Consider the following 19,140-nt stretch of genomic DNA (forward strand, 5'->3'; position numbering starts at 1 on the left):
CCGTCCCCTTGCTCCAGGGCCCTTTCTCGGGGTCTGTTTCCCCTCCTCTTGCCCCCCCACAGCCCCCCCAAGCCAGAAGGTAAATGAGCTTTGGCCTCGGTGGCCTCCTGCTCTGCAGACCTCACCACCTGCATGTCGGCTCTTCCTGCTCCCACTCCCCCACCTCCAGCCCCAGAGGAAAGGGACAGGCCACCAGCAGGCCAGCGCCCTGAACCCCCTCGGACAGTCCCTTCTCGCTGCCCCTCTGCTGTGCGGGGTGCAGACTCAGAACGGCTCCACCGGCCGGCGTTCCCGGGAGGGGGACCCCACTGTGGCTCCGTGTTCTCGGTGGCTCCGGGACCGGCCTGAGGTTGCCCCGTCCCCTCCACTGGTCCCGAGACAGCAGCACCTGAAGGGCTGTTTCCACGGTTCAGAGAGGGCTCTGGGCGGGCACCCCCCTGCCTCCCAGGCAGCCGAAACCTCTGCAAATGTCCCGTTTCTCGTCTCATGTCAAAAGTAAAGCTGCGGAAGCCACCTTCGCGTCGACCACGGGGAGCCTAGCTGAGTGGCCTGTGGGGTGAAGTGGAGAACTGCCGGCCGTAAAACTGGGGGTGTCGCCCTGGCTCAGTGGATAGAGCCCCAGCCTGCGGACTTGAAGGGTCCCAGGTTCGATTCCAGCCAAGGGCACATGCCTGGGTTGTGGGCTCGATCCCCAATAGGGGGTGTGCAGGAGGCAGCTGATGAACGATTCTCTCTCATCATTGATGTTTCTATCTCTCTCTCCTCCCTCTCTGAAATCAATAAATATACTTTAAAAAAAACTGGGGGTGTCTCCGTGTACGAGCGTGGGCAGAGCTCCAGGACACGTGGTTAAGTGAGACAGTGGCAGCCGTGTGTGCTGTGTCTCCCATTTGTGTCGCACACATTCGCTGTGAGAAAGGGTGCAACGTACCAGCTGCTCTTGGGGAGGAGAAAGGGATGAGGAATAATTTTCACTCTGCATCTTTTGATATTTTTGGAATTTTGAAACATGGAAAAGTCCTACCAGTTCAAGAAATAAAAAACTCTCACATGAAAGTAAGTGTAATCATTTCTTCCATTGTTTACTGTCTCTCTAACCCATTAAAACAGTGGTTCTCAACCTTCTGGCCCTTTAAATACAGTTCCTCATGTTGTGACCCAACCATGATATTATTTTCGTGGCTACCTCATCACTGTCATGTTGCTACTGTTATGAATCATCATGTAAATATCTGATATGCAGGATGGTCTTAGGTGACCCCTGTGAAAGGGTCGTTCGACCGCCAAAAGGGTCGCGACCCACAGGTTGAGAACCACTGCATTAAAACATCCATATGACTGTGTCTTGGCCACACCTGCTCTATATATACACAGGTGCATGCACGTGTGTGTGTGTGTGTGTGTGTGTGTGTGTGTGTGTGTGTGTTTTAGCGGAACCTGGTTAATGTAAAATAGCTGCTACTCGCCCTGACCGGTGAGCAGTAGTTAGAGCATCAGCCTGCACACCAAAGGGTCTCGGGTTCGGTCCCCGGTCAGGTCAGGGTGCTGTGGGAGGCAACCAATCCCCATGCACACACACATCAGCCCTTCCCTCCTGAGAGTCTCGCCAGGGCCTGGATGTAGGACAGCTGGGACTGCAGAGCACTCCCCCACCTGACAGTCCCCGTAAGGAAGCACGCTGACACCAGGTCGGCTTGGCGCAGTGCTTGAGCCTCGACCTACGAACCAGGAGGTCAGGGTTCGATTCCTGGTCAGGGCACGTGCCCGGGTTGCAGGCTCCATCCCCAGTAGGGGGTGTGCAGGAGGCAGTCGATCAATGATTCTCCTCATTGATAGTTTTCTCTCCCTTCCTCTCAGAAATCAATAATTTTTTTAAAGCAGCAGCAGCAGCAGCATGCCAACAGGTGTCTGCTGCCGCCGCTGTCCGCACACCTGGCAGCGCAGAGCCTGGGGGGCGGGGGGGGCCTCCGGCTGTCACACAGCAGGGAATTCACTTTATATGATGTTCAGAGCGCTCACCCACCCCGCACCCCCCCCCCCGCCCCCCACAAACACACCCCTTGCAGGAAGGGCCAGGAGCTGTCCGAGGTGCTGACACGCCCTGCGGTGGCTGAAAGGGGAATTGGTTGAAATGACTTAATTAAAATGACATCCGGTTTCCTGGCCACACCCGGACTCCACGTTCCCGGGCAGACAGTCCACGCGAGTTTCCAAAACTGTCAGTGGTCCCAGCGGGCACCACGCATCCCAGGACGAGGACCGTGCATCCCGAAACAGGGAGCTCGTATTCTGGGACAGAGCCCTTTCCTCTGCCCCGGCCGCTCCTCCCTCTCCTAACCTCAGAGTGGGGCTCGGGACCCTGTCACGAGAGCGGGCAGATCTGGGACAGAGGCTCCTGTGACCACGCTGTTTATCAGCCACAATCCAGGAAAGGGACGGAGCGGTGACACACAGCTCAGCCTCCAGGTCATGTGCAAACACACGACAGACACGTGGGATCCCTGTACATGGTCCCAGTGAGATACACACACACACACACACACACACACACACACACACACGATACACACCCCTCACCCCGGCACCCACACCCCTCAACCCAGCACACACACACCTCACCCCCTCGCACACACACCTTCAACCTCCCACGCACGGTCCAGCTAGATCCTGCACTCACCGTCCCGCTGCCCCACCTGGACTACAACTCCCGGCGGGCCTCGGGCTGCTGGTGGGCTCCTGCGTGGCACCTTCTATGAACTGTAGCCCTGGGCGACGCCCGGTCCGTGTGGCGCGGCGCATTCCGGGAGTTGTGGTCCAGGCGGGCTGCGCGGCGCATTCTGAGAGTTGTGGTTCTTGTGAGCTGCGCGGCACATTCTGGGAGTTGTAGTTCCGGCGTGCCGACGCGCTGGCGGGCTCCTCAGTCGGGCGCCTACGCGTCCGCTCCCGGAAGTGTCCCGTCGCCCCACAGTGAGGTGGGTCCGAGGGGGCTCCCGCTGGGGTGGGGCCCGGAAGCCGCGAGCGCCCGCTGCGCCCCAAAGCGAGACGGGCTGGACGCGGCCACGGGAGGGCGGGCGGGTGTGAAGGGCTGACTGCGCGGAACTAACTGGTCCAAGGTGGGGACCGCTAACCGGGCGCGGGGCGAGGGGTCTACCCCAGGCCTTGGCGCGGGCGCCTGGCAGACGGGTAGGGGCGCGGGGTCCGCGGGTGTGACGGGGTCTGACGGTCGGGCCGGGTTGGGGCGCCGCCGACGGGGGCGGGGGCGTGGGAGGCCGCAGGTGGGGGCGTGACGTCAGAGGCTGGCGCGTGGCCCCAGGTGACCGGGCCTCCCTGTGGGCCTGGCTGCGGCGGCGACCAAGCAGTGGAGATGCCCCGAGACTGTGTTTATCTGTTTATTTATTTTTTAAATATTTTTATTGATTTCAGAGAGGAAGGGAGAGGAGAGAGAGAGAGAGAGAGAAACATCAATGAGGAGAATCATTGATTGACAGCCCCACATTGGGGGGGGGGGGGATGGAGCCCTGACCCGGAAGCAAACCCGGGACTTCCAGGTTCATAGGTCAAAGTTCACCCCCTGAGACACACCGCCCAGCAGGTTGTGTGCTTGGCTGTCTGTGTGTGACGGAGACTGTGCTCCCGGCCCTGGCGGGGTCCGGTTTGGTTGGAGCGGCCTCCCCGACACCAGCAGGTTGTGGGTTCGATCCCTGCTCAGGCCACACGCCTGGGTAGCAGGTTCAGTATCCGCTCGGGGTGAGTTTGGGAGGCAACCAATGCATCTCTCTCACATCGATGTTTCTCTCTCCCTCGCTCCCCATCCTCTCCACCTCTCCCAGATCAATACATTAAAAAAAAAAAATGGCCCTGGCCATTGTGGTTCAGTGGATAGAGCCTCGGCCTGGGGACTGAAGGGTCCGGGTTCGATTCCAGTCAAGGGCACAGGCCTGGGTTGTGGGCTGGATCCCCAGCAGGGGGCGCGCAGGAGGCAGCCGATCCATGATTCCCTCTTATCATTGATGTTTCTATCTCTCCCTTCCTTTCTGAAATAAATAAAAATATTGAAAGAAAAAAAAAGAAAGAAATTGTATGTGCCTGGGAATATTTTGGGGTATGACTGACAGGCTGCCTGAGGTAGGGTGTGTGCACATACCTGTGCGATTGACTGTCATTTTTGTCAGGGGGGCTGAAACGTGGAGGATTTGCAGTGTTTATTAATTATATGACGAAGAATTTGTGTCTTGCCTCGTCTGCAGCGGCAATCGTGTGACCAGCGGTTTGTGGATGTGTCCCCCGGTGCCTTCTGGGAGCTGGCGTCTGCTGAGGCTCTGCAAAGTCATCAGGTTGGACGTTCCCTGCGTGTTTGCTGTGAGCCCGGCCTGCGCTGGACACACATGGATCGCCTTGGGTAACCTCACCACCACCCTCTGAGGTGGGTGCCGTTATCCGGTCGGGTACGAGTAAGGAGCGAGAAATGGAAAAAAAACACTCTATCCTCGCTGGTGTGGCTTAGTGGATAGCGCATCAGCCTGCAGATTGAAGGGCCCCGGGTTCGATTCCGGTCAAGGGCACATGTCCGGGTTGCGGGCTCCATCCCCAGTGTGGGGCGTGCAGGAGGCAGCCAATCCATGATTCTCTCTCATCATTGAGGTTTTTTCTGTCTCTCTCTTGCCCTCTCCCTTCCTCTCTGAAATGAAAATTAAAAAAAATAAACTAAAAATTGAAGAAAAAAACCCACTTTCCCCCCAGCCAGGTGGCTCAGTAGGTTTAAGCATCGTCTCATACACACACACACACACACACACACACACACACACACGTGGCTACCTGGGGAGCGTGTGAGAGAGGAGGGGGGAGGCGTGCAATTTAAGCAGGCTGGCCATAGAGTCGGGCTGCCTGGATTGTTCGACGCAGCCACCGCCCATCCCATCATTAGGAAACTGGGCCAATGGTTTTCTTCTCTGTGTCTATTTTCAGATCTGTTCATTGGAAAGAAAGTTCCCATCCTCTGAGTCTATTGTGAATTTCTTTTTTTTTTTTTTAACAAATGAGGCTTATTTTATTTTATTTTTAATCCTCACCCAAGGCTATTTTTCCATTGATCTTTTAGAGCAAGTGGAAGGGAGAGGGAAAGACAGAAATATCGATGTGCGAGAAACACATCAATGGGTTGCCTCCTGCGCGTGCCCCAACCAGGGCCCCGGCCGGGAAGGTGCCTACAACCGAGGTACGTGCCCTTGACCGGAATCGAACCCGGGAACCTTCGGTCTGCAGGCCGATGCACTATCCACTGAGCTAAACTGGCTAGGGCTGATTATGTTTTTAGTATATTTTTATTGATTTCAGAGAGGAAGGGAGAGAGAGATAGAAATATCAGTGATGAGAAAGAACCATTGATGGACTGCCTCCTGCACCCCCACAGTGGGGATCTAGCCTGCAACCCGGGCCTGTGCCCTGACTGGGAATCGAACCTCGACCTCCTGGTTCATAGGTTGATGCTCAACCACTGAGCCACGCCAGTCGCACTGTCCTGATTATTTTGAGGATCTGTTTCCTGTGAGCATGTGTCTCGTGTCCCAGGCCCCAGGCCAGCGTCTGTCCTGCTCTGGGTGTGAGGCAGCACCCAGGTTCCCTGATGACACCATTCTGATCTCCCTGCAGACCCAGCTCCCAGGCTCGCTGGCGTGCGCCTGCCCGATGGCCGTTCTCCAGGCCCCCCTGAGCCCGGTGCCCTGGGAACTGGATGGCGTCCTGCGGGTGAAGGTGGAGGATGAGGACGCCAGCCTCTCCCAGGTCCAGGCGTGCAGCCTCGGCCACGCGGCCCACCCCGAGGAGGCTGCACGCCTGTGCTTCCGGCGCTTCTGCTATGAGGAGGCGTCCGACCCACACGAGGCCCTGGCCCAGCTCCGCGGGCTGTGCCGCCAGTGGCTGCGGCCGGAGGTGCACTCCAAGGAGCAGATGCTGGAGCTGCTGGTGCTGGAGCAGTTCCTGGGCGCGCTGCCCCCCAAGATCCAGGCCTGGGTGGGGGCCCAGTGCCCCAGGAGCGGCAAGGAGGCCGCCATGCTGGTGGAGGATCTGACTCAGGCGCTGGACCAGAAAGGTGAGGAGACGGCGGTGGGCAAGTGTTCACAGGACACCCCAGGCAGGGGCGGGGCTGTTTGGGGGAGGGCAGGGGCCAGGGTTCAGGCCGCCCAGTGCCTGCCCCCCTGTTTGTAATTCACCCAAACGCTCGCGCTGTGCATAGCACACCTTTTTTTTTTAATGTTTTTATTCATTTTAAAGGGAGAGCAAGAGGGATATATAGAGAGAAACATCAATGAGGAACTCTGAGCCCTGGACATTTTGGCTCAGTGGATAGAGCGTGGGCCTGTGGACTGCAGGGTCTCGTGTTCGATTCTGGTCATGGGCAGGCACCTCGGTTGCAGGCTCCCTGCCCTGGTCGGGGGCGAACGGGAGGCAGCCAGCCCATGTATTTCTCTCGCATTGGTGTTCCTGTCTTTCCCTCTCTCTCCACTTTCTCTAAAAGTCAACGGAAAAAAATATCCTTGGGTGAGGATTAAAAAAAAAAGAAGAAGAAGAAAAGAAATATTGATGAGGAGACAGAATCATTGATCGGCTGCCTCCTGCACACCCCACACTGGGGATCGAGCCCGAAACCCAGGCCTGTGCCCTGACCAGGAATCAAACCGTGACCTCCTGGTTCACAGGTCAACGCTCAACCACTGAACCATGCTGGCGGGCGGCTGTGTGACTCTCCTATGCCTCAGTTTCCCTGTCAGTAAAATGGGGATGGCGGTGCGTCTGCAGCCCGTGAAACAGCCACTGTCGGGGCAGCTTGTTCAGCTCCTCGAGAAGCAGGCGTTTCTGGAAGAGGTCGGCTAGGTGCCCGCCCTTGGTCCCATCGCTGTGCCCACGCGGATGTCATCGGGCTGGGGAGAGGAGGGAGGGAGGGAGAGGAAGGCAACACGGGGCTGAAAGGAAGAGGGAGAGCCAGATGGAGAGGTGGGGCCGAGGCCCTGTGGTGTGGGTGGCCCCCGTGGTCCTGGGAAGAGCAGGTTCCTGGACCAGAGGGAGACGGGGAGGGGAGGGGGGCAGCCCGAGGCCGGTGGGTCCCCTGGGGGACTCAAGGGCGCTGAGATTCACCAGCCGAAGCCCAGCGTGGCCACTTGCTGTGCGACCTTGTACCAGGGACTCGGCCTCTGGGCTGATGATGTGGCCGCGCATCAGTTACTCCGAGCTTCCCTCAGCTGGGCCTCCGTTCCCGTCTGAGCCGCAGGCTGAAGCCGAAAGGCCATGGCCAGTGTCTGCTGCCCTGAAGCCTGATAGCGGCCAGCAGCCCGGGGCCCGCAGTGTGTCCTTCCTCCCTCACAGATGAGGAAACCGGGGGCTAGACCGGGGCGGGTCGCCGGGGGCCCCCCTCCCCCCTTCCTGGGGTCCTCCAGGAACCGGGTTCTGTGCTCCCCTCAAGGGGAGGCCAGGCAGGTGCTCCCTCGTGGGAACACAACCCTACCTCCGGCTGCCCTTCGCCACCCTCGGCCCGCCCAGCACCTCGGAGAGGCCGGGCCTCAGACCCCGGCCCGTACGGTGCAGTGGTTAGAGCGGGCCTGTGCGCTGGAGCGTGGCAGGTTCCATCCCCGCCTGGGGTCGGGCGTGTGAGGAGGCAGCCAATCGCTGTCTCTCTCATCAATGTTTCTCGCTCTCTCTCTCTGAATTTGGGGGGTGAGGGACTGGATGCTCTCAGCAGCGCCCAGCGGGTGTGTCAGGAGTGGCCTGCGTGTCCCCCGGGTGAGTCCAGAGGCTGATGCCCGAGGCCTGACGCTGCGGCTCCGTGTTTCAGGCTGGAAGCCGGGAGCCGAGCCCCCAGGGCCGAGCTGCAAGCACAGCGATTCGGAGGAGGCAGAGGCTGCTGCCCAGGCCCTCGCGGGGGGCGCGTCCCTGGGACACGGCTTTGGTGACGCCTTTGGACCCCAGGGCAGCTCGGAGAGGATGGTGGGGCTCCCGGGGGACGTCTGGACCGAGCCCTGCGCCCCGGAGACAGGGTTCAGGGCCGCTCCGGGGCCTCCCGAGGCGGCCCTCAGGGACCAGCCGGGCTGTGACTCCGGTGCCTTCGGGAACGTCCCCAGCGTGTGGTCAGAGGCCACCTGGCCGGACAAGGCGCCCTCCGCGGAGGAGTCCGGTCCTTTGGGCGGTGGTGGCGCCGGCCCTCCGTGCGCGCGCCCAGCACGGGCGCCCTCCGAGTGCGGGGAGTGCGGCAAGACGTTCTCCAGCGCCCGGGCCCTGGACGCGCACCGGAAGGGCCACTCCCGCAAGACGCCCTACACCTGCAGCGAGTGCGGGAAGGCCTTCGGCCGCAGCACGCACCTGGCCCAGCACCAGGTGGTGCACACGGGGGCGAAGCCCCACGCGTGCCAGGAGTGCGGCAGGGCCTTCAGCCGCGTCACCCACCTGGCGCAGCACCGGCGCATCCACACCGGGGAGAAGCCCTACGCGTGCGGGGACTGCGGCAAGGCCTTCAGCCGCAGCACGCACCTCACGCAGCACCAGCGGGTGCACACGGGCGAGCGGCCCTACGCGTGCGCCGCCTGCGGCAAGGCCTTCAGCCAGAGCGCGCACCTGACGCAGCACCTGCGCACGCACACCGGCGAGAAGCCCTACGCGTGCGAGGCCTGCGGGCGAGCCTTCAGCGACTACTCGGCGCTGATCCGGCACCTGCGGGTCCACTCGGGGGAGAAGCCCTACCGCTGCCAGGTCTGCCCGAAGGCCTTTGCGCAGAGCTCCTCGCTGATCGAGCACCAGCGGGTGCACACGGGGGAGAGGCCCTACCGGTGCGGGGACTGCGGGAAGGCCTTCAGCCGCAGCTCCGCCCTCCTGGCGCACCTGCGGGTCCACGGCCCGGTGCTAAGGTGACCCGCCGGGCAGCGGCCTCCTGCGCAACGTGGAGTGGGAGACCCCGACTTCCAAGGAGCCAAGAAGAATGGGGTGGGGCATCGAGGACGCCCCCGGAATGAGGAGGTTCGAGGGCAGACTTAGGGCTGTCTGGGAGCAGCTCTGCACTGGGGGACCCGGGAGATGCCAAGACCTCCGCTTCCGGAAGGACCCGCCGCCCTCCGTCCCCGCCAGGCCCGTCTCAGAGGACAGCGCGCTGCGGACGGTGTCGGTCCTCGCAGCCAGGGCAGGGGGGGCGCCTCTGTCAGGACTCGGTGGTCTCAGGACGACGATCTGGGCCCCAGGTTCACACTCGGGGTCCTCGCCTGCCGAGCCCGGGAGCCACACGGCCCACGCTACCTCGGTGCCTTCCGTTTTTTATTATTTATTTTTATTTTTCTGGTTAATCCTCACTCGAAGATACTTTTTTCATTGATTTTGAGTGGAAGGGTAGGAGGGAGGAAGAGAGAAACACCGATGGGGGAGAGACATGGACTGGTTGCCTGCCGCACACGCCCAGGCCAGGGCCAGGGAAGAACCTGCAACCCAGGGACGTGCCCTTGACGGGGAGTCGAACCCTCCGGTGGAAGGGCCAGAGCTCTAACCACTGAGCACACCAGCCAGGGCTGTGCCTTTCCACCGGCTGCTCCTCCAACTTCTTCGTGCCCCACGCCCAGGCCGGCCGGGGCGTCTGCCTCTCCTATGAGGCTCCCAGACCCGCTCCCTCATGCTCCCACCGTCGCTGGGGGAGCTGCTGACCCTCCCCGAGCGGCATTCGTTTGTGCTCCTGCCCGTCCTTCCGCTTCCCACCAGCCATCGGCCCTGTTCCTTCTACCCACACTCACCTCGGCTCTGCTTTCTCCACCATCCGGACCTCCTGTGCGGCCTCCTTGCTGCCCATGTCGGTTCCAGCAGGGCCCCCTCCTGCCTTCGCCACTCCGGCCTCCAGGCCACCCTCTCCACTCCCTGCATCTGACCTTGTTCTGGGTGATGGGAAGCTCTCTGATGCCTCACCTTCCACCGCAGAGCTTCCTGAACAGGATACGGGTTTGCCAAGACAGGAGTCACTTTGGGCCAATCCGCCTCACCACGCACCCTCACGCGCGCCCGGATGTGGTCACCTTTCTGCGAGTGCGCAGTGATATGAAATGGTTTCCAAGTCCTGCCCTCAGGGATGGAGCTCAAACCCCCGTGCCTGCCATTCGTGATGCGGCCCCACGGGCCACGGGGACGACTCGCAGTTCTAAAGAAGCCATGTTTCCTGCCCACGTGCCTTTGTATCTGTGTCTGCGGCTCGCCTCCTAAACCTACCACACGGTAGTCACTCCACGTGTTTCCCGAGATGCCGTGAGCTTCCGAGAGCAGGGCCCTGTCTTACTCTCTGACCCACCAGATATTCCTACAGGACCCAGCAGACCCGGACTCCTGTCTGCTGAATGCATGTGCTGGGGCCCATGCCTTCCCAGGCGGCTGCATGTCCTTGTGTGTGTGTGTTCTGGGCTGTCTTCCACCACCATGGGCTCTACAAGGCAAGAGCAACCGGATTCTCCCAGGGTCCCAGCACGCAGTGGCCTCAATAAAATGTTACCAGCCCGGCCAGCCTGGCTCCGTGGTTGAGCATCAACCTATGAACCAGGAGGTCACGGTTCGATTCCCTGTCATGGCACATGCCCAGGTTGCAGCTCCATCCCCACTTTTGGGGCACGCGGGAGGCAGCCAATCAATGATTCTCATCACTGATGTTTCTATCCCTCCCTCTCCCTTTCTCTCTGAAATCAATAAAAATATATTTTTTATAAAAGACCAAGGAAAGAGGTTCAGAACAGGAAGGCAAATCCCTGGGGAGACAAAGATCTTGTGTCAGTATCTCCATGAGGGTCCCTGAGACACTTGGACAGACGCCCACCCACAATGCACCAAGGCGGGCAGGAGAGCAAGTTGATGGACAGAGGGAGGAACTCCGAGACGTAGGACATGTCTTCCCAGGGACATGGCCGCAGCACGCACCTGGCTCGGGCCTGGGACAGGCTGCGGGGAGTGGAGGAGACGGACGTGAGCCTGCAGTCCAGCTGCAGAGGGACCCGGAGAAGTGACTCCGCTCAACCCGGGGGACCTGCTCTGTGCAGCACCTGGCCCAGGGCCTGGCCTGGCTCTGGCTGGCACGTCCGTCTCCACCTCCCTCTGCACGGCAGGCCCATCTCTGTCACCCAAGGAGCAGGCTCTCCCTCCGCTGACACTCAGCATCTCCAGAGCCCGCTGTCGCCAGGTGTGTGCCCACGTCTGTCTAAAGCAGGAAGAGGGTGGAGTGGGGGGTGGGGCGGGGTAGGGAGAGGAGTCTTTGTTGTTCTTAATCCTCACCTGGGATACTTTTCCATTGATTTTTAGAGAGAATGGAAGGAAAAGAGAGAAACATCGATGTGAGAGAGAGAGAGAGACTGCCCAGACCTGAGGCTGGGCATTGAGCCTGCAACCGAGTTGTGTGCCCTAGAGCCTGGGACCCTTCGGTCTGTGGGCCGACGTTCTACCCACTGAGCAACCGGCTAGGGCGGAATCTTTGTTCTTAATGTTTTCATTGATTTCACAGAGTGTCCTGCGGGCAAAGGGGGCTGGGATCGCAGGGACAGAACAGAGAGGAGTCCCGTCCCTCCCACAGCTTCATGCTCCCCCTGGGAGGCCTGGCCTTTGGCGGGACACAGCCCAGCACCGCCACCTGGTGGCCGCTCAGCCCGGGACGGAACAAAGTGCAGCCTCAACTGCCTCCCTGGGTGGGGGCTGGTTTGGTCCGGGTGGGAGGGGTTGGGTGTCTGGAGCCTCAAGCTCCCTACCACACTGGCTGGGGCCCAGCAGCCAGGAGGGAGGCATCTGGGTGGAGGAAGATCTTGTAAAAGGTGGGCTCCAGCCCGGCCAGTGTGCTCAGTGGTTGAGCATCAGCCTGTGAACTAGGACAGTGATGGCGAACCTGTGACACACATGTCAGAGGTGACACGCGAACTCATTTGTTTGGTTGATTTTTCTTTGTTAAATGGCATTTAAATATATAAAATAAATATCAAAAATATGTCTTTGTTTTACTATGGTTGCAAATATCAAAAAATTTCTCTATGTGACACGGCACCAGAGTTAAGTTAGGGTTTTTCAAAATGCTGACACACCGAGCTCAAAAGGTTCGCCATCACTGACCTAGGAGGTCACAGTCCGATTCCTGGGTTGCGGGCTCCATCCCCAGTGCAGAAGGCAGCTGGTCAGTGATTCTCTCTCATCATGGATGTTTCTCTCTCTCTCTCCCTCTCCCTTCCTCTCTGAAATCAATCAAAACATATTTAAAATTTAAAAAGGAAAAGAAAAAGGTGGGCCCTGGAGCCAGTCCGAGGCCCCAGCCCAGCACCCGCCCACCTCCCTCGGCCCTGGGCATCCAGCCCTTCAGCAGGGCTGCTACTGGCAAAAGACACGTTTTAAGGTCTTTTCACATTTATTAATTCCTGGGAGGAGTGAGGGGGAGCCCTCCTGATGCCCCACACACTCTTCCTGCTCCGGGCGTGGTCCAGCCTCAAGCTGCAGCAGGAGGAGCAGGGCCGGAGGGAACCAGGAGACGCTCAGCAGCCAGGTCTGCAGCTGGATCAGCGTTCTAGACAAAGTTGACAAAAATGGTAGGAGAGGGAGGTGCCCTGGGTGCAACCCTGGCAGACCTCCTGGAGCCCCCGCAGGAAGGAAGCAGATGAGTCAGCTGCCCCAAAACCCTGCCCAGGCCTCCCTCCTGGCGCTCCAGCTGACCAATCTCCTCGCTGCCCCAGGGCCTTTGCACCTGCTCTTTCCCCCACCAACTCCAGCCGAGCGCACTAACTGATGCACCCGGGAGGGCACGCCCGATAGAGGGCGCAGGCTGGGCAGAGGTGAGGGGTGTGGAGGGGAGGAATCCAGCTCTCAGAACCCAGGGGGACTTCACCTGCCACCTGGAGCTCCACGGGGTCGCTCAGCTCAGACACCAGGGGCCACCAGGAGCGGTAGCGGCAGCTGTACTTGCCGGCGTGTTGGGGCCCCACGTAGGTCAGCACCAGGTCCTCGGAGGGGCCATATGCCGAGGCCACCACTTCGCCCGCTGCCAGCAGCTCCAAGGATTGGTGGGCCACGGGGGTCTCGCAGCGCAGGGCAGCGTCCCGGCCCGGACTCACCTTCCCGCTCCACAGGGGCCGGAGCCGCGGCTTGGGGAGGAGTCCTGGGGGGGGGGGGGCAGGCGGGTCAGTCCCCCTTCCAACGGCAGCCACCCCGGCACCAGGCCCTCCCCTCCACACCCTTCTCCCCTTTCCTGGCCCTGAACGGAGACAACCGCCCTCACACCTCGTCCCTGGAAACCGATGGTGTCCTCAGGACCCTGAGAGTCCCCCGGACCTGGGCCCAGTTCTGGGGCTTTGGGGAGGGGGGCCCCCGCATGTGGCAGCAGGGGCCCAGGCGAGGGAAGGAAGACATGAGGGTGGAAATGGTGTTCCCCGCGGAGCAGAGCGCGGCCAGCCAAAGGTCGGGTGGGGGACCTGCCGCCCAGCCCCCTGCCCGTGGGGACCTTGGTGAGGATATCGGAGGGACAGGCAGACCCAGGGCCGCGAGGGCTGCACATTAACCCTTCACCCTGCGCACAGGGCCTGGCGTGGCTCCATGGAGTGTGCTGTCCCAGGAACCAAGAGGTCCCGGGTTCGATTCCCGCTCAGGGGACTTGCCTGGGTTGCGGGATTGCCCAGTGGGGGGCGAGCAGGAGGCAGCTGATCAGTGATTCTCATCATTGATGTTTCTATCTCTCCTCCCTTCCTCTCTGAAATCAATAAAAATAGATTAAAAAATAGCCCTGAGTGGTGTGGCTCAGTGGATAGAGCGTCGGCCTGCGGACTGAAGGGTCCCGGGTTCGATTCCAGTCAAGGGCATGTGCCTTGGTTGCGGCCACATCCCCAGTGGGGACCGTGCAGGAGGCAGCTGGTCGATGTTTCTCTCTCATCGATGTTTCTGACTCTCTATCCCTCTCCCTTCCTCTCTGTAAAAAATCAATAAAATATATTTTTTAAAAGACAACACGGGAAACGGGGGAGGGGGGGGATTTCAGCCGCCTCCCCGCTCACATCCCAGGGAAACAGCCGCCCGCGGCGCCCTCACCGTCCACGCGCAGCTCCAGGCGCGCGCTGGGCGCGGAGCCGCCGGGCCGCGCGGGGTCCACGTAGACGCAGCTGTAGTTGGACGAGTCCACGGGCGACACGTCGCGCAGCTCGAACCGGGCCTCCTTGCCCTCGGGGCTCTGGAGACCCCGCACCCGGCGCCGCCCGCCCGCGTCCTCCTGCACCAGCGCGAAGCGCTGCCCGGCCCGCGGCGCGCGGCACTGCATCTTCACCCGCGCGCCCGGCCCCGAGAGCGGGGTCACCGACTCGGCGGAGAGCTCGGGCGCCGGCAGCGACTCTGCGGGGGGCGGCGGGGGGCGGGGGGAGGACCGGGTGAGCGCGGAGGGTCCGGGACCCGCCGAGCGAGCCTCCTCCGTCGGGAACAGTCCGCCCGCCCTCCCGCCCCGTCCTCCTGGGTCTCCTCCTCGCGTCCTTGTCCATCTGTTTGTCTGTAACCCCCGCGGCCGGGCTCGGAGGCCAAGCGCAGACCTGGGAGCCAGGAGGTCACAGGGCTCCATCCCCAGCGGGGGGCGCGCAGGAGGCAGCGGATCAGTGATTCTCGTCATTGATGTTTCTCTCTCCCTCCCTCTCCCTTCCTTTCTGAAATCAATGAAAATAAAAATAAAAGGAACAGCCCTGCCCTGACCGGTGTGGCTCAGTGGATGGAGCGTCAGCCTGCGGACTGGAGGGTCCCAGGTTCGGTTCCGGTCAAGGGCATGGACCTGGGTTGCGGGCACATCCCCAGTGGGGGATGTGCAGGAGGCAGCTGATCGATGTTTCTCTCTCATGGATGTTTCTGACTCTCTGTCCCTCTCCTTTCCTCTCTGTAAAAAATCAATAAAATATATTTTTAAAAATAAAAGGAACAGACTGGGGGAGGGAGTCCTGTCTTGTCGTACGCGGCGTCTGCTCTGCGGGGGGGGGGGGGGGGTCCCCGGGTGCGCGGCGCGCCGCCTGCTTGGCCAAGCGCCACACTTGAGTGTTGACTCAATCACTCCTCCTCCCGAGGCCTCCAGGTTGCTGAGCTCATTGGGAAACAGGCGGGGCCCGCAGTCCCGGGCACCTCCCCCGGGCGAGCCCCTCCCATCCCCTGGGCCTCCCCCCAACACACACACCCCGTTCCCCTGGGCGCCCCCGCTTCCCTGAGCGCCCGCCCCCCGCCCCCGGGGCGCAGCGCCCAGCGCACCATCGCTTAGCAGCAGCTCCACGGGCGCGCTGTCCAGGGACCAGGGCAGGCCCTCCCCGCGCAGCTGGTAGCGGCAGGTGTACAGGCCGCTGTCCGCGGGCTTCAGGGATTTCAGCTCAAAGTTGACGGTGCCGGGGGTGGTGCCCCAGCTGCTGACCAGGAGCTCCCGGTCCCCGCGCCGCAGCTGGAACTCCACGCCCTCCACGGGCGCCACGCATCTCAGCGAGACCTGGGGCCTCGCCGGGAACAGGACGGCGGCGGACTCCCCGGACTCCCGCTCCACGCTCAGCCTGGGCGGCGGCGGCCTGGCTGCGAGGCAGGAGGGCAGCTGGGGCGCCGGCGTCCCCCAACCCTGTTCCCTGAGGAGGCCCAGCCTCCAGCCCCCAGACCTCCGCCCGCCCTGCGGCAGCCCAGGCCGCCCCACCGCACCGCGTGGGCCACGGCTTCCCAGACCCAGGCCTGGGCAGGGGCGTCCAGGGAAAGGCAGTTCTCCTGGCCTCCGGGAGCCGCCTCCCCCAGGAAGCCCTCCGGGTGGCCCCCAGGCTCACGCATGTCCTCGATGGTCACGGTGGCGCTGGGCTCGGAGGGGGCGCCGGCCTCGTGGGTGCGGTAGCTGCAGCTGTAGTTGCCGGCCCGGTGGACCCGGAAGGTGGCCTGCACGGCCTCGGGGGCCTCCGCCACCTCCAGGAACTGGTCGTCGCCTTGCCGCCTGAGCAGGAAGGTCACCCCCGCGAGTCCCGCTCGGCACAGCAGGGTGGGGGTCAGACCCGGTGAGATCCAGGACGCGGGCTTGCTGGAGAGCTCGGGTGCGGGCAGGGTGTCTGCGGGGAGGGGGGGGCCGGGCAGGGTGGATGGTTGGCCTGACTTAGGCGGCAGGATGGCCTGGCTGGGCCTGGAGACCCTCCCCCCCACAGGCCGCACCCCCGATGGGCCCCCACCACCCTGATCGGCCGTCAGCCCCTCCCCCAGCCGGCCCCACCTCTGGTCACTCCCCCCCCCCAAAGCCAATAGGGGGCCCGCGGCCAGCCAACCTCCTGCAGCCCCTCCCCCTGGCCTCCCACCCCTGCATGGGCCCCTCCCTCAATCAGCCCCCCAACCCCAATGGGGGGCAGGCCTCCTACCAACCTCCCGCCATCTCCTCCTCCCAACAGGCCTAGCCCTGATCTGCCAGATTGGGGCCAGGCCTGCGGGACCCCACCCCTGCACATTTGTGCACTGGGCCTCTAGTGTTATAATAAATCGATAAATAAATAAAGTGAGGGAGCCAGGGAGATGGACAGGGACATAAAACAGGAGGAAGGGCCGAAACCGGTGTGGCTCAGTGGATAGAGCATCGGCCTGCGGACTGAAGGGTCCCAGGTTCGATTCCGGTCAAGGGCATGGACCTTGGTTGCGGGCACATCCCCAACAGGAGATGTGCAGGAGGCAGCTGATCGATGTTTCTAACTCTCTATCCCTCTCCCTTCCTCTCTGCAAAAAATCAATAAAATATATATTTTTAAAAAAACACAAAAAACAGGAGGAAGGTGTGTGACAGGCCCTACTGTGCGCCAGGTGAACAGTAGGAACTCAGTCATGGATTCCTCACAAACCCTCTGGGGTCAGTGCAAAATTCACCCTCATTTTACAGACGGGGAAACTGAGGCTCAGACATGTCAGGGTCTGGCCCAAAGCCCCCCAGGCGCTCGGGGGAGCGGCCGACAAGGAGAGTGAGGAGGGAGGGGGGCCCCCACGCACCTGCCCCCGTCACCTCCAGCAGGTTGCTCAGCGAGGTCCATCTGTTCTCGCCCATGGCATAGCGGCAGCGGTACAGGCCCTGCGTGTCCGCCGTCACCGCCCCCAGTGGGAAGCGACGCTCCAAGCCCCCCTCACTGAAGCGCACCCCCTCCTGGAGCTCCCCGTCTTTGAACAGCTGAAAGTCCCAGGTGCCCAGGAGGGCGCGGCAGACCAGGGTCAGGTTGGCCCAGGGTTCCTGCAGCGAGCCAGCCTCTGCCCACAGGTCCGGCCGGGTCTCAATAACTGGGGGGGCGAGGGGGGCGCGAAGGTCAGACCCAGGGAGGAGGACAGGGCACCCCCTGTGTGCGCCCACCTTCCCCAAGTCCCTGTGCACCCCGCGTCTTCAGGTCCCAAGTGCTCCAACCACCGCCCCAGCCCAGGCCCCGACTCACATGTGGCCGCTTCAGCCGCCGGGCTCAGCGAGAGACCTGTGGGGACAGGCCGGTGAGGCCCCCATACCTGCCCCTTCCCGCCCGCCCCCCTCCCCAGGGGACCGGGGCCCAGGCGCCTCACCCCAGAGCAGCAGGAAGGCTGCCAGCGTGGCCATGGTGTGAGCCCGGCTCCAGCGGGTGAGGGAGGGAGGTCATAAGGCCCCAGGGAGGGAGGGGGCAGTGGGTGGAGCCGGGCACTGACCTCTTCCTGGTGTTTGTCCTTCCCCAAGGCCAGGGGTGTGTGTGTGTGTGTGGGTGGGTGCACCTGTGCGCCCTTGCAGAGTGGGGTGACAGGGAGATCATCTGCGGCTTTAGGAACCTCAGCAATAATAAATACGCATAAAAAAAAAAAAAAACTCAATTAAGCCCTAGCTGGTTTGGCTCAGTGGCTAGAGCTTCCGCCTGCAGACTGAAGGGCCCCGGGTTCCATTCCCGGTCAGGGCACAGGCCCGGGTTGCGGGCTCGATCCCCAGTGGGTGGCGTGCAGGAGGCAGCCAGTCAGTGATTCCCTCTCATCGTTGACGTTTCTACTCTATCTCCCTCTCTCTCTCTGAAATCAATAAAAATATAGTAATAATATATATATTTAAATATATTTTATTGATTTTTTACAGGGAAGAAGGGAGAGGGGTAGAGAGTTAGAAACATCGATGAGAGAGAAACATCGATCAGCTGCCTCCTGCACGCCCCCTACTGGGGATGTGCCTGCAACCCAGGTACATGCCATCAACCGGAATCGAACCTGGGACCCCTGAGTCCGCAGGCCGAGGCTCTATCCACTGAGCCACGCCAGTTAGGGATATATATATATATATATATAGAAAGCAAGGTCTTCAGAATTGCTAGGTAAGAATAAAGTGTGAACCTGGGCCAGGGGTCTTCACACCGGTGTTCACATCAGATACTTAAACTCTGAGTTCTGCCCCTGGACACGGATTTTTCTCCCACAAACGTGTCTCAGTCCACGCAGCCCAGGCAGAAAGCTCTTTGTGGGAATCCCGGGCAGCATGTTGGGCCACAGCCCACGATGCCTCCTGGGGTCCCAGCCCTGGGGCGCTACGGGCACTGAATTCCAGACGGGCAGCTGTGACTCGCAGGATGGGGCACCGGCACTCGAACCCCCACCTGTGTGGCCAGGGAGCCCCGCCCCCCACACCCAGGTTCCCCGTGGCTCCCCGCCACCGTCCACATGAGAGGGACATGGCCAGGCTGGGGTCTAAGGTCGCCACACGGGGAAAGGGGCCCCTCAGCCATGACCACAGATGTGGGGGACCCTCCCACCCCCTTCCTCCTGGTACAACTGGCACCCCAGAGTGAGCTGTGGCCCCTCACACAGAGGCCACTGAGCAGCAAGAGGGCAGGTGCCCATGGTTCTCAGCGGCACCCCTGGGAGGCACCCGGGTAGGGGTACCAGCGCATCCTGGAACCCCCAGCCGAGACCCAGATCTCGCCGTCAGGAGGCAGCTCTCTGTGCTGCGGGCATGAGGGACGGTGGGACCTGGACACCTGCCCCGACCCTGCCTCAGGACTTCCAGGGAATCCGGGGTCATGGCTGCTGGCTTTGTGTCCCGGTTTGCACAACAGCTGGCCCCCGGCCAGCACCCAGCGTGACCTCCCGGATCATCAGAGATCCAGAGGCCAAGGACCCACCAGGGCGGGAGAAAATGCCCTGGGCAGCCAGATGGCCAATCGCCAC

The 19,140-nt window shown here is 61.7% G+C and overlaps 2 protein-coding genes across 3 annotated transcripts; one reads left to right on the top strand and one right to left on the bottom strand.

Moving 5' to 3' along the window:
• Positions 1-2,869: 2,869 nt before the first annotated feature.
• LOC308530562 (zinc finger and SCAN domain-containing protein 22-like) lies at positions 2,870-6,549 on the top strand. Of its 2 annotated transcripts, none has more exons than XM_081107282.1 (3): positions 2,870-2,972; positions 4,248-4,423; positions 5,653-6,549. In XM_081107282.1, the coding sequence occupies exon 3, from the start codon at positions 5,689-5,691 to the stop codon at positions 6,205-6,207; it is 519 nt and encodes a 172-aa protein (XP_080963408.1). In that variant the 5' UTR covers positions 2,870-2,972; positions 4,248-4,423; positions 5,653-5,688; the 3' UTR covers positions 6,208-6,549. The 2 variants fall into 2 exon arrangements, with proteins under 2 accessions (XP_080963408.1, XP_080963409.1); XM_081107283.1 differs by having other exon boundaries at positions 2,970-3,113.
• A 5,821-nt stretch (positions 6,550-12,370) lies between these two features.
• On the bottom strand, positions 12,371-17,560 carry A1BG (alpha-1-B glycoprotein; the record flags this gene model as incomplete). The annotated part of the gene is made up of 8 exons (XM_081107434.1): positions 12,371-12,541; positions 12,860-13,129; positions 14,053-14,349; positions 15,238-15,546; positions 15,786-16,058; positions 16,975-17,256; positions 17,406-17,441; positions 17,527-17,560. The coding sequence occupies 8 exons, from the start codon at positions 17,558-17,560 to the stop codon at positions 12,534-12,536; spliced, it is 1,509 nt and encodes a 502-aa protein (XP_080963560.1). The 3' UTR covers positions 12,371-12,533.
• Positions 17,561-19,140: the final 1,580 nt, after the last annotated feature.

Source organism: Myotis nattereri (genome assembly GCF_964212035.1).
Source record: "Myotis nattereri genome assembly, chromosome: 15".
Taxonomy (NCBI): domain Eukaryota; kingdom Metazoa; phylum Chordata; class Mammalia; order Chiroptera; family Vespertilionidae; genus Myotis; species Myotis nattereri.

Excerpts from the sequence above, each read along its gene's own strand:
- LOC308530562 (XM_081107282.1), top strand. The coding sequence starts at position 5,689 with ATGGCCGTTCTCCAGGCCCCCCTGAGCCCGGTGCCCTGGGAACTGGAT.